This window comes from Chrysochloris asiatica, unplaced genomic scaffold, assembly GCF_000296735.1.
Source record: "Chrysochloris asiatica unplaced genomic scaffold, ChrAsi1.0 scaffold00039, whole genome shotgun sequence".
Taxonomy (NCBI): Eukaryota; Metazoa; Chordata; class Mammalia; order Afrosoricida; family Chrysochloridae; genus Chrysochloris; species Chrysochloris asiatica.
In genome coordinates this window covers 4277121-4291447 of record NW_006408557.1, presented here as the reverse complement: position 1 = coordinate 4291447, position 14327 = coordinate 4277121, and the positions used below count along the sequence as shown (strand labels likewise).

General features: G+C 39.6%; 1 protein-coding gene across 2 annotated transcripts in view; it reads left to right on the top strand.

Annotated features, from left to right (window-relative positions):
* The window catches only part of KIF16B (kinesin family member 16B), a 396905-nt gene that overhangs the window by 222974 nt on the left and 159604 nt on the right, over positions 1-14327 (top strand). For both annotated transcript variants that reach the window (XM_006860622.1, XM_006860623.1), the window contains exons 17-18: positions 10110-10163; positions 11342-12700. In XM_006860622.1, coding sequence (XP_006860684.1) covers positions 10110-10163; positions 11342-12700 — 1413 coding nt within the window. The remainder of the gene's footprint in view (positions 1-10109; positions 10164-11341; positions 12701-14327) is intronic.

Below are 14327 nucleotides of genomic sequence, written 5' to 3'. Positions count from 1 at the left end.
AACCAATAGATCCATTTTGGAAGAAGTACAGCCAGAGTGCTCCTTGGAGGCCAAGATGGCCAAACTTCATCTCTCATACTTTGGACATATTGTCAGGAAGGACCAGTCACTGGAGAATGATATCATGTTTTGTAAGGTGGAGGATCAGAGAAAAAGAGGAAGACCCCCAAGGAGATGGATTGGTACCATGGTAGCATTGATGGACTCAAGTGTGGCAACAGTAGTGAGATTGGCCCAGGATTGGGCAGTGTTTCGTTCTGCTGTGCATAAGGGTCGGTACCAACTCGATGGCACCTAACAGCAATAACAATCCACTGATTTACGAAACATATGTCTTATTGTTTGGAAAAAAACTGTGCATGTATGAACTGAATCTGTAGTAGCAATTTTTTTACTTACACTCATATGAGGCTTTCTGCTTCCATAAGATTTACAGCCTCAGAAACCCTGTACAGGGTCACCATGGGTCGGAACTGACTTGACAGCACTTAACAAAAACAACATATATCATTACAAAGACGAAACCTATATTAAAATCTGAATCTATCCACTGGAAATTTTTCCCAAAGTTTTTGTTGTATAAAATAATGCTTTTATATTACCATTAATGAAGTCATGTGGTTTAAGGAAGACCCCCAGTGAGATGGATTGGCAAAGTGGCAACAACAATGGGCTCATGTGTGGCAACAATAGTGAGGTTGGCTCAGGATCGGGCAGTGTTTCATTCTGCTAGGCATAAGGTTGCTGTGAGTCGGTACCGACTTGATGGCACCTAACAACAACAACAATAACAACATATGGTTCAAGGAGTCCTGGTGTGGCACTGTGGGTTAATGTGCCAGACTGCAAAGTTGTTTGAACTATAAGATCAACGGTTCAAGCTCACTGGTTGCTCCCTGGAAACCTATACAAGGTCACTATGGGTCAGAACCGACTCAACGACACTTAACATCAACAACATATGGTTTAAACTACAAGGTCACAAGGTTGATGGTACAAGCTCACTAGCTGCACTTTGGAAACCCTATACAGGGTTGCTGTGGCTCAGCACTTATGTGGCATATTTACTTTGGAGTCTTGGGGTGGTACTGTGGGCTAATGCGCTTCACTGCATGGTTGGTTTGAATCCCAAGGTTGGTGTTCAAACTCACCAGCCGCTCCTTGGGAACCCTGTACAGGGTCGCTGTGGGTCGAAATCAACTCGACTGGACTTAATGACAACACTATTTACTTTATATGGTTCCTGGTGGTACACGGGTTAAAGCAACTTGGTTGTTAACAAATAAGTCAGCAATTCAAACTCACTAGTTGCTTCTTGGAGAAAGATATCCAATCTGCTTCCATAAAGATTTACCGTCTTAGAATATTATAATATTCTGTCGTAAAGGATAACTATGAATCAGAATTCACTTAGCAAACTGTACATTTGGAACACCTACTTAGGGTGTTCCTTGGTGGTGCAAATGATTGTCATGCTTAGCTGGTCACCAAAATGTTGGAGCTTGGAGTCCACCCAGTGATGCCTTTAAAAAGACTTAGAGGCTTGATGGCAACTAGGGTAGAGGTGCAGTGAGGTTCTCCATCAGCAGTACCACAGAATACCAGGCAAAGCAGAATCAGGGCAGAACTTCAAGGCTCAAAACCACATAGGTAGGAGTATTTTAAAAGTTTGAAGGCTTATACCTAGTGGAACTTGAAACGGAAGTAAGAAATCACATACTTTTGAATCTGCCTCTGGTGCCAACAACTTGGACAAGACCAATGGCAAGACCAAGTGGGGGAGCAGACACACCATGGAAAAACGCCACAGGAACCTTGGAGCAAAGGTGGACAATACACTTTGTTGGTTTTGCTATGTTCTAATTTTCTTTTTCTTTTGGGTATTTATTCATTGCCCACCCCCCCAACTCATTGTGTACCTCCATTCTGGTGACTAGAGGGGGTGCCTGAGAGAGTGGACACCCCCCACCCTCACCACTAGTGGGTTCTTCTGCCACACATGTGCACAGATACTCTCAGCCCAAGAGCTGGCCCTGAACTGTTTTTTTTTTTTTTTTTTTTTTAAATATGGAAAAAGCCAGAACAAGGGGTTTGGAGAGGGAAAGTGAGTTTAAAAACAAAACAGGCCGAAAATTAAATTAAATCCTGTGGTATAGTATAACAACCAACAGTGGCATCTTGAAATCTATCAGGCAGCTTTGAAGCCAAAAAGCTGAAAGAAGACATTAAAGTCATACTTGTATTAGGCTACAGATTTTTTTTTCCCCTCCTCTACCTCCTCTCCCTTTTCTGCAATTATAGATAACAGTATCCAGTCTAGTTTTTGTTGTTGTTTCCTTGTTTTTTTAGTTTTTTTAGTTTTTTTTTGCTTTTGCTGTTTTATGCTTCCCCCGTCTACCTTTGGGGGACTCTTTCTCTCCTTATATTACCCAAGAAGAGACAGCAACTGCCTGCCATATAGTCAAGCTACAATCACACTCTATATAAACACCAAAACCCAGGCAAGAACCAATACCAACTGCCAAATACGAAGGAGTCAGACAACACCTGTGAAAGTTACTGAGTTAAGCAATAAGAGGAGAGAAAATGGAAGCCCACATCCTGATCAATTCTACCTGGAGGTAGAATTTTTATGCAATCAAAAGCATAAGAAATACCAAAACAAATACTCAATTAAGTATTAAGGCCACAGTTAAACACTAAACATGCCCAAGAAGCAAAAGTAGATGACCATATCAGCACATGTCCAGAAATAAGATAAAATGTCTGAGACAAATGACCTAGAGGTAGACATGGGCTGCATTCTAGAAGAATAGCAGGCCTTGGGAATGCCTGATAAGAAATTCAGAAAAAAGATAAACATATACTTCAAAACAATTTAGAATGGAGTTGAGAAAAATAAGGAAGAAGTCAAGAAAGTGCCACAGGAACAATCAAATAAGATAGATAGAGCATTGGAAATCAGAACCTACAGAAAGAGGTCCAAACAACCAATAATAGAATACCAGAAATGGACAATACACTGAAAAGGCAAAGAAGTAGAATAGAAGAGATGGAAGGCAGAACCAGTGAGCTGGAAGACAAATCTCTCAATATTGCTAAGATAGAAGAGCAAATAGAAAAAAGGATAAAAATATCTGAAAAAGATCTTAGATTCTTGTTAGAATACATGAAGAGGAGTAACTTAAGAATTATAAGCATTCCAGAACAAGAAGAATCACACAATTCCACAGAGGAAATTATTGAAGAACTTCTGGAAGACAATTTCTCTGCCATTATAAAAAGTGAAAAGATAAACATTCAAGAAGCTCAGTGAACCCCAGGAAGGATAGACCCCAAAAGAAAATAACCGAGACATATATTCAAGCTATCAAAATGGAGACACTCCTGAAAGCAGCTAGGGAAAACAGAAGTGTTACATACAAAGGCAAGCAAGTCAGATTAAGCTCAGATCTCTCAGCAGAAATCATTCAAGCAAGAAGGCAATGAGGAGGCATATATAATCCTGAATGAAAAATACTGCCAACCAAGAATCCTTTATCCAGCAAAGCTATCAATCAAATACAATGGTATAATCAAAACATTCCAGGATAAACAGAAGCTAAGGGATTTTGACAAAGCCAACCCTGTGCTACAAAACATCCTAAAGGGAGTTCTGTGGACTGAGAACCAACAAGAACAGACAACAACCAGAGATTGACATACGTGGTAGCACCTCCTAGAACTAAATTAACAGAAGGAAGAGTCGAGAACAGAACAAAACTATAAAAACAAACTCAGAGAATCTGCGAGGTCAGTCTATGATCAAAACAATTACAATGTAAAGGAAGTTAAACACGTAGGAACAGAGATCCAGATGGTGAGAAGGTCAGGTAGATTACAGAATAAAATAGACTGCACTAAATGGAGGGAAAAGTTAATAGACTATAAGGTAAGTCCAAAGAAAATTAACACTTCACAACATACCAAGAAAATGAAAATCCAAGGAGAACATGGAAACATTAAAACTATGAGGAAACTCACAAGAAAAAACACAAAAAGCATGAACTCACACAGAACAAAGAAAGCAGCAACACCACACAAAGAAACAAACATAATGGCAGCAATTAATCCATACCTATCAATAATTACACTGAATGTAAATGGATTAAATATACCAGTTAAGAGACGGAGGGTGTCAGAATGGGTAAGAAAATAAGATCCTTCAATATGCTATCTGCAAGAGTCACATCTCACACATAGACACAAAAACAGATTAAAAGCCAAAGTTGGAAAAATACATACCAAGCTAATTGCAATAAAAAATGAACAAGAGTAGCAGTACTAATCTCGGATAAAATAAACTGTAAGGCAAAAACCAGCATAATAGATAAAGATGGACATTATCTCATGATTAAAGGGACAGTTGAACAAGATGACATAACCATAATTAATATCTATGCTCCCAATGAAAGAGCTCCAAAATATATAAAGCAAACTAATAGATTTGAAGAAAGAAATAGATGAATCTACAATAATAGTGAGCGATTTTAATACACCGATTTCAAAAATGGATATAACAACCAGAAAGAAACTTGACAAAGACACAGAAGAACTAAACACAATCAATCAACTGGACCTCATAGATGTGTTCAGAGCATTCAACCCAACAATAGCACAACACACATTCTTTTCCAGTGCACATGGAACATTCTCCAGAATAGACCATATCTTAGGCCATAAAACAAATCACCATAAATTTACAAGCATCAAAATACTACAAAGCATCTTCTCAGACCACAATGCTATTAAATTAGGAATCAAAAATAGGAATACCAAGGAAATAAAGTCAAATACATGGAAACTGAAAAACACCCTGCTGAAAAGTGACTGGGTAGTATAAGAAATTAAATGTGAACTCACAAAGTTCTTAGAAACAAATGAGAATGAAAACATAACGTACCAAAATCTTTGGGACTTGGCAAAAGTGGTGGTGAGAGGACAATTTATTGCACTAAATATACACATCCAAAAAGAAGAAAGAACCAAAATTAACACATTTACAAAGCATCTACAACAATAAGAAACAGAACAACAGAGGGAACTTACAGCCACCAAAAGAAAAGAAATAATAAAGATTAGAGCAGAAATAAATGCGATAGTAAACAGAAGATCTATAGAAACAGTCAACAGGACAAGAAGCTGGTTCTTTGAAAGGATTAACAAAATTGACAGCCCATTGGCAAATCTAACAAAAGAAAAGAGGGAGAAGACACAAATAACACACATTAGAAACCACATGGGCGATGTCAAAACAGAACCATAGGATATTGAAAGGATAATAACAGAATACCATGAAGAGTTTTACTCCAACAAATTCAAAAACAAGACCTTCACCTCACACCTTATACAAAAACCAACTCAACATGGATTAAAGATCTAAATGTGATTCCCAGAATTATGAAAGCCATCAATGAAAAAATAGGGACAAATGTGAGGTCACTAATTCAGGGAATACACAGACTACCAAACATTTTAAAAACTACACAAACAAAAGTACACAAAATAGATGAGTACATCAAAAGACTTCACCAAAAGAGTAAAAAGGGAACCCACAGAATGGGAAAAATCTTTTGCTATAACACATCAGACAAGGGAATCATTTCTAAAGCATATAGGAGACTACACCACCAGTACAAGAAAAAGAAATAACTCAATTAAAAAATGGACACAGGACATGAACAGACACTTCACCAAGGAGGAGATCCAGGCAGCCAACAAACATATGAAAAAATGTTCACTATCACTAGCCATTGTTGTTGTTGTTGTTAAGTGCCGTTGAGTCAGTTCCGACTCATAGCGCCCCTGTACAGGGTTTCTGAGGCTGTAAATCTTTATGAGGCAGAAAGCCTCATCTTTCTCCCACGGAACAGCTGGTAGTTTCGAACTGCTAACCTTGCAGTTCGCAGTCTGATTCGTAACCACTACGCTGCCAGAGCTCCATTAGAGAGATGCAAATCAAAACAACAATGAGATATCATCTCACACCAGCAATAACAGCAAAGATCAAAAAAGTAGAGGACAATAAATGCTGGCGGGGATGTGGAAAAACTGGGACACTTCTGCATTGCTGGTGGGATTGCAAAATGGTCCACCCTCTCAGGAAAGTAATATGGTGCTTCCTCAGAAGGTTGGAAATAGAAATACGTTTTGATTCAGCAATTCCTCTACTTGGTATTTACCCACAGGAAATACGATCCGTAACATGAGTAGATACATGCACACCAATGTTCATAGCAGTACTATTTACAACAGCAAAAAGATGGAGACAAAGTTCCCGTCAACTGAAGAATGGATAAACAAACTGTGGTACATACACACAGTGGAATATTCTACCTTGAATAACAAGGAAGCTGCAAGCCACCACATAACATGGATGAACCTGGAGGACATTATATTAAGTGAAATTAGTCAGTCACAAAAGGAGAAATACTGCATAGGACCACTACTGTAAAAGACTAAGAAAAAGAACCCAAAGAGGGGGCTGGGTGGGATTCTTTGCTGGTTACTGGGACGTGGGGGGTGGGATGAGGGGAGGGAGGGGAAGGTGGAGCACCGGGTAGGGAGTAGACATAGGATAGTTTGGGTGCTAGGGAGGGGGGCTATACACAAGAAAGGGGAGGGGAACGGAAGAACAAAGTGGATGGGGAAACAATTAGGCAGGTTTGCATGGGCTAAGCGGGACAGAGGTAAATAATGATGTATGCACAACCTTGGAACAATAGGGCTCTGTGATACAGGGATTGAGACGTGGTTGGAATCTGGAAAAGGGGGAAAATAATGTTAAGATGCTCGGTTGTCTTTTGAATCTTGGTGTCCCTGGCATACCATTATAAAATAGAGACTTAAGGGGGAGAGAACAGAATAGCCAGAAATATCACCATGGAAAGCTTGTAATTTCGTCTTCTGCCTATAACTGATTGGAATACCTAAAATGGAGCTACAATGTGCCCAGTGAAGGAGGCTTCCTATGGAGCCTCTGCATTATATAAGATCATAGGTGGAATCCTATGCCTCCAGAATCTTCTGAGGTGGGAAATTTCCACTTGAAATGACAAGCAGACCAGCCTGGAGTGGCTAGAAGAACAGAAGATACTTCTTGAAAGAAAGACCAACAGGAAAAATACAAAACAATATAGGCAGTCTGACTGACTACTACAATAACAAGCAAGTTGCTCACCCAGGAGAAATAAAGGAAAGTGGTCAGGTCCCCTCAGGGTAAACCCCCTTCCAAGACTGAGACTCAGTGGGAATACACGCTCTGATTGGTGACCATGTTCATCACTGAAAAGGGGAAGTGAGGAACAAACAGCAATGAAGCTGCAACCTTAGCCCTACCACGTTCAATAGACTCTTGTGAACCCTGGTGAAGACCAGGTTGGCCAGCAGTGTGGCAAGACCTGGGGACTCTTGGGCCCATAGTCAGTGACATAGCCACAGATGACTAGAGTGGAGAGTGAAGCATCCAGCTGATAAGAAGAGAGGGCATATGCACAAGAACACCCACACGTGCAGATAATACTCACTCGATCTGGCTTCAGTGAATGGATGATCAGAGCTCAACTAGAAGAAGAAAGAATAGGAGAAAAAGAGTAATCTGATATAATTTGATGAAATTGACCTATACCTATGGATACAGTAGCTCAAAAGAGGAAACAAATCTTTACAGCAAGTATCATTCCTACCCCCTCCATACATAGAATTGGCAGTGATGGGCAACTTGGACATTGGCTACCCAAAATGGGGGTGGGGGCCTACAAAGGCAAGAAGTGACTGGCTTACAAGCTTTCCAGGGGGAGCCTACATCCAGAGGCTGTGGAGAAAGGTAGAAACTCCACTAAGTAGTAGCCAGTCTGTCTGGGTCAGGGCTGATGAAAGGAAATGTAGATAGGTCTCTTGTGATACAATAGTGAATAATTGTTATCAGGACTGATTGTGAGGGTTGGAAATGTAAAAGTTGATGTTTTGCAGCAATGGAGGGGAGTGATTGACTTTGCAGCCTAGGAGCGGAGGTCACTGGAACCATCAAGGGAGAAGAGCAGAGAGTGGAACTCTACCCAGAGAAGCAGTGATGCCAGAGATGGAGGCAGAGAAGATGACGTAGAGTGATGGAGGGGCTGGGGATTTTAGACTCAGAGAGGGAGAGGGGCTGTGTGCTCACTACTGGGGGGGGGGGGGGGGGGGGAGAGAGACCACACTTGCAGGGTATACTCTTTGGTTGGTTGATGATGCATGGAGGGGATTGTAACCATGGCAATGAAATGATATATGATTGGATGAATGTAAAGCTAATGTTCTCCCATGTAAACTATCACATAATTCACAATAAAATAAAACGACTTGGAGAAAGAATATTTAGGAATCTGAGAAACACAGTTCAGCTGTGACAAGTATGGGGTTGCCATGAATTGGACTCAATTAAATGACATCCTTTAAAAACAAAACAAAACAACTTTATGGAATGTTGTATAGGCTAAGCTCTGTAACAGGCAAATACCCCTAATAGATATTTGTGTGACTTAATATTCCTGGGTGGAAATGACTATAATAAGCTACATGTTATTTTCATTTGATATTAGCATAAATACAACCCTGAACAACTTTGAAGTATAAGGTTGGCATTTCAAACCCACCAGCTGCTCCTTGGAAACTTTATTACAGGGTCACTATAGTCAGAACCGACTTGATGGCACTTAGTAAAACATTTTAATTGAAAAAATTAATCTAATTTTTGTGTGCCACAAATTTGAGCAATGCTTATAAAATGAGTCATTCGAGAGTATTTTGGAATCAGATTATGTTAGTTTTAAATCCTATCTTCTTCACATGTCTCCACTGGACAAAGTGTTTTAACATATCCATGGTTTGAGTTCCTCATCCGTAAAATGGTGCTACAATTTGCTACCTTAAGGATTTTCCGGCGAACAAAGTAAGAGAACATATGAAAATCACTTAACACAGCATCTGCCCTAGAGATGTACTTGGGGTTCTGCTTTACAGAAGCCACCAAACTGTATCAGCATTAAGGCAAGTTAAACTGAAAAGAATATGTTGGAAATATTTGTTAGTTCATTGTGAAAGTAACTCTGTTGACAGTTTGGATTTGAACATTATCCCAAGTGAAAGATTTATTGTGAATTTTCCCATAGTTCGGCTTTGCAGCTTTATCTACCATGTACCATAACATGAAGTGGTATAAATTTATGAATGCTGTTTACTGGAAATAATGAAATCTTGCAATCATTAAGTTTAATGTTTGTGAAAAAAGTAACTTGTGTTATCAATATTTCAGTAAAATGTTTAGATTTTTTTAATGACATAACTCCATTGTGGTAAATCTGTATGGCCTCCAGTAAGTCTAGTATCTCCTAACTACTAATTATGGAGGGTCTTGCTGAACCTATACACAGAAAACCTATAAAACAGTAAACATAAATCTGAATACTAGTATTCAGTTATTATTAGTACTGGGTGATTTATTGTCAATATCTAACAGAACCAACCTTTTGGAGCTTTTGATTCAGAAATTATTGGGAAATGTGATATTTATAAAAAGATGTTTTAATTTATATATAGCTGGTGGCTTTTAACAACAACAAGAAGTGGCTTTTAATTATCTATTGCTTTTCTCTTGATGCTTCCCTGTTATTTTTTTTCTTAATTGACGTCTGTGCTCTCTCTCTCTCTCTCTATCCCATAGCAGTCTTTTCCCTATTAAAGGACCCATCTGTCTAAGGTAGAGATTCTCCCTTTCTATATACATACCAATGACTAAGCTGGCAGGACTAGGCATAATTATCATTTAGTAATCTCATCTAACTCTGACTTTTCAGTACAGTGGTGTTTTGTTGTTTTCCTTCAACTATTTTCAGTCTGAATTCAAGCATTCAGAAGTATGTCTAATTTCTAATATAGTCATAGAGCAAAGGATGCATCTTAAAGCTTGCTAATCTATAGTAAATAAAATACATGAAAAACTGATGTTCATTGTAATATGTGTGACTTCGTATACAGAGAATGAGATAGAAACTCTTCAAGAAAAGTGACTCATTTTCATTTGATTTTACTAGACTTGAATTTGAGAGGCAACAACGTGAAGAACTTGAAAAATTAGAAAGTAAAAGGTAAGCCATGTGAGGTATAAATTTTAGTTTATAGAATCGTGTCCATGTTCTGAACTGATTCCATCTATTTTAATACCTCCCTCTTGCTTTGTGCCAGTTACATGTCTAATGGCTTTTAGTTGTTTTGTACCCAGTTGTTTCTACTTAATGTTTGAATTTTTAAAAAAGACGTTACCTTCGGATTCTTATGAGAAAAGGGGAATAGAATCAATAGGCAAATTTAATATACCAATTAAATTAAGTAAAATGTAACTGTAAGGTGTTGCTTCTCTTAATAATATCCTCTGGATCTTTTAAAAAATGAAAAGTATGACACTTCCTTTTTCCCATCTCTCTCTTTTTTAAACATTTTTCCTTTTATTTGTGGCCATCTGTACTACCCTTCCTTGGTGGTTCAGTGGTTCAGCCACTTATCTGCTCACCAAAAGGCTGGCAGTTAAAACCCAGCAGCTACTCCACAGTAAAAAGATATGATAGTTTGCTTCTGTAAAGATTCACAGCCTACATGTAGAGTTGAGTGCATTTTTTGACTTGTACTCCCAGTCTCATCCTCCTTTTGCTCCTCCCCATTAGCCTCCGAAGGTGCCTATCTATCAGGTTGCTGTTGTCAATTTGATCCATCTAGACAGTTCTTAAAAGAGTATAATGTTCAAGGTAGACTTTATTTTGCTAAACTACTGTTCTGTTTTAAGATGACTTCAGGGGAGATTTTTGGTTTAAGGTTTAAAGATTATCTCAGGGCAGTGGATTTAAGGGGAGCATAAGCATTTTAATTTAATGTTATCTTGTAAAAGAACTTTTACCTGAGTTTTACTGATTGGGTTGAATAGAATTATTCACATTTAAATTCAAATTGGGCATGGTTCTTTCTCTTTGAACTCAGGGGGGCTTTTGAAAAATTCTTTATGTATAACACATGATTTTAGACTCTAGAAAGAAATAATATCAGAGGCTACTTCAGGAGACTAGAGCAATGAAATGTTAGACAGCTAAAAAGTAAAAAATAAAAAATCAAGCTGCTGGAAATTAAAAGGAAAACAATTTATCCTCTTTTTTATTTTAATGAAGGGTTTGGCTTTATAGTTGCATCTTCTTTTTCAGGACATTTCAGTTAAGGGAAAGTTAGAATAACAATTAAACATAGTGATCAAATAATGATCAGTTGTTTTGTGTTGTAGGAAACTCATAGAAGAAATGGAGGAAAAGCAGAAATCAGACAAGGCTGAACTGGAGCGGATGCAGCAGGAGGTGGAGACTCAGCGCAAGGAGACAGAAATTGTACAGCTTCAGATCCGCAAGCAGGAGGAGAGCCTCAAACGACGCAGTTTCCATATTGAGAGCAAACTGAAGGATTTGCTTGCTGAGAAGGAAAAATTTGAAGAGGAGAGGCTGAGGGAGCAGCAGGAGAACGAATTGCAGAAGAAGAGACAAGAAGAAGAGACCTTTTTGTATGCCAAAGAAGAACTCCATTGGCTCCAAGAACTCAACAATAACGAGAAGGCTGAGAAGATTCAGATATTTCAAGAACTAGACTGGCTCAAAAAGGAAAAAGAAGAACAGTGTGCCAAGCTTAAACGGGAAAAGCAGAGGTTGGAGGAGCAAGAACAGGAGCAGTTCATGCTTGTGGCACATCTGGAAGAGCAGATCCGAGAGAAGCAGGAGATGATCCAACTCCTACAGCGAGGGGAGGTCCAGCGTGTGGAAGAGGAGAAGAAAGACCTAGAGGACATCCGAGAGGCCCTCCTCCGGGCCAAGGAAGCACGGGTTGAAGGGGATGATGATGGTGAGGAGCTAGAAAAGGCTCAACTGCATTTCTTAGAGTTCAAGAGAAGGCAACTGGTCAAGCTAGCCAACTTGGAGAAGGACCTGGCTCATCAGAAAGACCTCCTGAAGAAAGAAGTTGAAGAAGAACAAGAGATCCTAGAGCATTTAAAATGTGAAAATAAAGATGAATTTAGGTTGGCAAAAAATGATGGTAGTGTCAAATATACTAGCCAGGCTGCTCAAGATTTAGACAAAATAAAGCCAGTGGAGTACCGTCTGCAGTATAAAGAACGTCAACTACAGTATCTCCTGCAGAATCATCTGCCAACCTTGTTGGAAGAAAAACAGAGGGCATTTGAAATCCTTGACAGAGGCCCACTTGGCTTAGACAACACTCTTTATCAAGTAGAAAAAGAGATGGAAGAAAAAGAAGAACAACTTATGCAGTACCACGCTAATGCCAGCCAGCTGCAAAAGCTGCAAGCCACCTTTGAATTCACTGCCAACATTGCACGTCAAGAAGAGAAAGTGAGGAAGAAAGAAAAGGAGATTCTTGAATCCCGAGAGAAACAACAGAGAGAGGCACTAGAGCAGGCTGTTGCCAAGCTGGAGAAGAGACACTCCGCCTTGCAGAGGCGCTCCACCCTGGGCCTGGAAAATGAAGATCAGAGGCAGAAACTCACAACTCGAAACAGCAGCAGCAGCAGCACACAGTCAGGGCTCCGGGCCAGCCTGGAGCCTGAGCAGGAAGTCTTGGAGAAGGACCAGGAGAGGTGAGAGGTGGCATGTGGTAGGTCCAAATGGTTGTTTGTTTCCAACTCGTTATGGTCTCTCTTTGAGTCTTTTTAACCTTCGTGTTCTCTTAACACATAGACAAATGCTTATTTTTACCAAAACTCTAGACACTCTTTTATTTCTCCTTAGTATCCTTGTTTTAGACTCATTGGCCTAAAGTTGAAAAGAAAAAAAAAAAAATCACCCAAGTGCATTGCCCCTGTCGATACTCTGTTGACCTACAGAAGGTGTATGTTGTAATATTTTGAAAAAGATGGAAGGTTGAGAAAGCATCAAGCTTTGATCCCTCTCTTCCTTTTGCCTTCTTTCCCTGTCTTTCCTACCTCTTCAACTTCCTTCACTCCCTTTCCCTTTCCTCCTCCTTTTAAATTGTCTCTCCTCTCTTCCCTTTCTTTTCTGTTTCCCTTACTTAGTTTCTTCCTTCCCTTTCTTCTTCCTCTGTTTTCTCTCTTCCTTCCTTTTCTCCCTTTTTCCTTTCTCTGCCCCCTTATCTGGTTCCCTCCCCTCTTGCCTTTCCTCCCTCTCCAGTGGCTTCACGGCTTCTCTCTGACTAGCATTTGTGACAATAAAGTTCATGCCTGAGTTCACAGGTTGCAGATAGTATACTGATTTAAGAACTTGATTGTTATTATTGTCGTTAACTGCCTACAAGTCAGTTCTTACTATAGTGACCCTGAATAGGGTTCCCACGGAGCGGCTGGTGGGTTTGAACCACCAACCTTGAATTTAGTAGGTCAGTGCTGATCCTACATCACCACACCAGGGGTCAGAATGAAGCAAACATTCAGAGCCCTTTAAAGAATATAGTTCCAAAAAATCAAACCCACTGCCATCAAGTAGGTTCCAGCTCATAGTGACCCTGTATAGGCTTTCTAAGGTTATACATTTTTATGAGTGCAGAAAGCCTCATCTGTTTCCAACAGACTAGCTGTGGGTTTGAACTGCCAAACTTGTGGATAGCAGCCCAATGCCTAACCCATAGCATCTCCAGGTCTCCTTTAGTAGTAATATTAGTAATGATTCCAATTATGAAGAATAATTGTGAACCCTGACTATGTGTTTAATGCTATGTCCATTATCATTTGTTCTTCAAATGAGGGGAATGCTAGTGTCCCCAGCTTGTAGTTAGGCAAATTGAAGTCTTACACTGTAACCATTGAAGACCATATCACACAGAAAGTGGATAGTAACAACTTGAATCAAGGTTTACTGACATCCAACTCTTAACTACTTTGCCCTCTTGACCTACTGGCCACATAGCTGCCAGGCAGTTCTTCACAGTGCTATTATCCTTTCCTGAGTTGCCCACTTTGTCCTTTGCCACCTATATAAAGCTTGTTCAGCCTTCAGGCACCACTGAAATCCCATTTGTTCTGTGAAGTCTTTTCACCTGCCCCATCCTGAAGGACTTGACTTCCTGAGAAACCCCTGCATTGTCTTATTTATACATATGCTGCTGCCTACTCACATGGGACTCATTTCCTCTGCCATCTTTGAGAACTTGTTACTGTTGTTCCCTGGTTCTTTGTCCTTTGCCTACCACCTTACATCCCATATATTTTTATATCTGTATGTTTGTATGTGTATATATTTTGAACTTAAGAG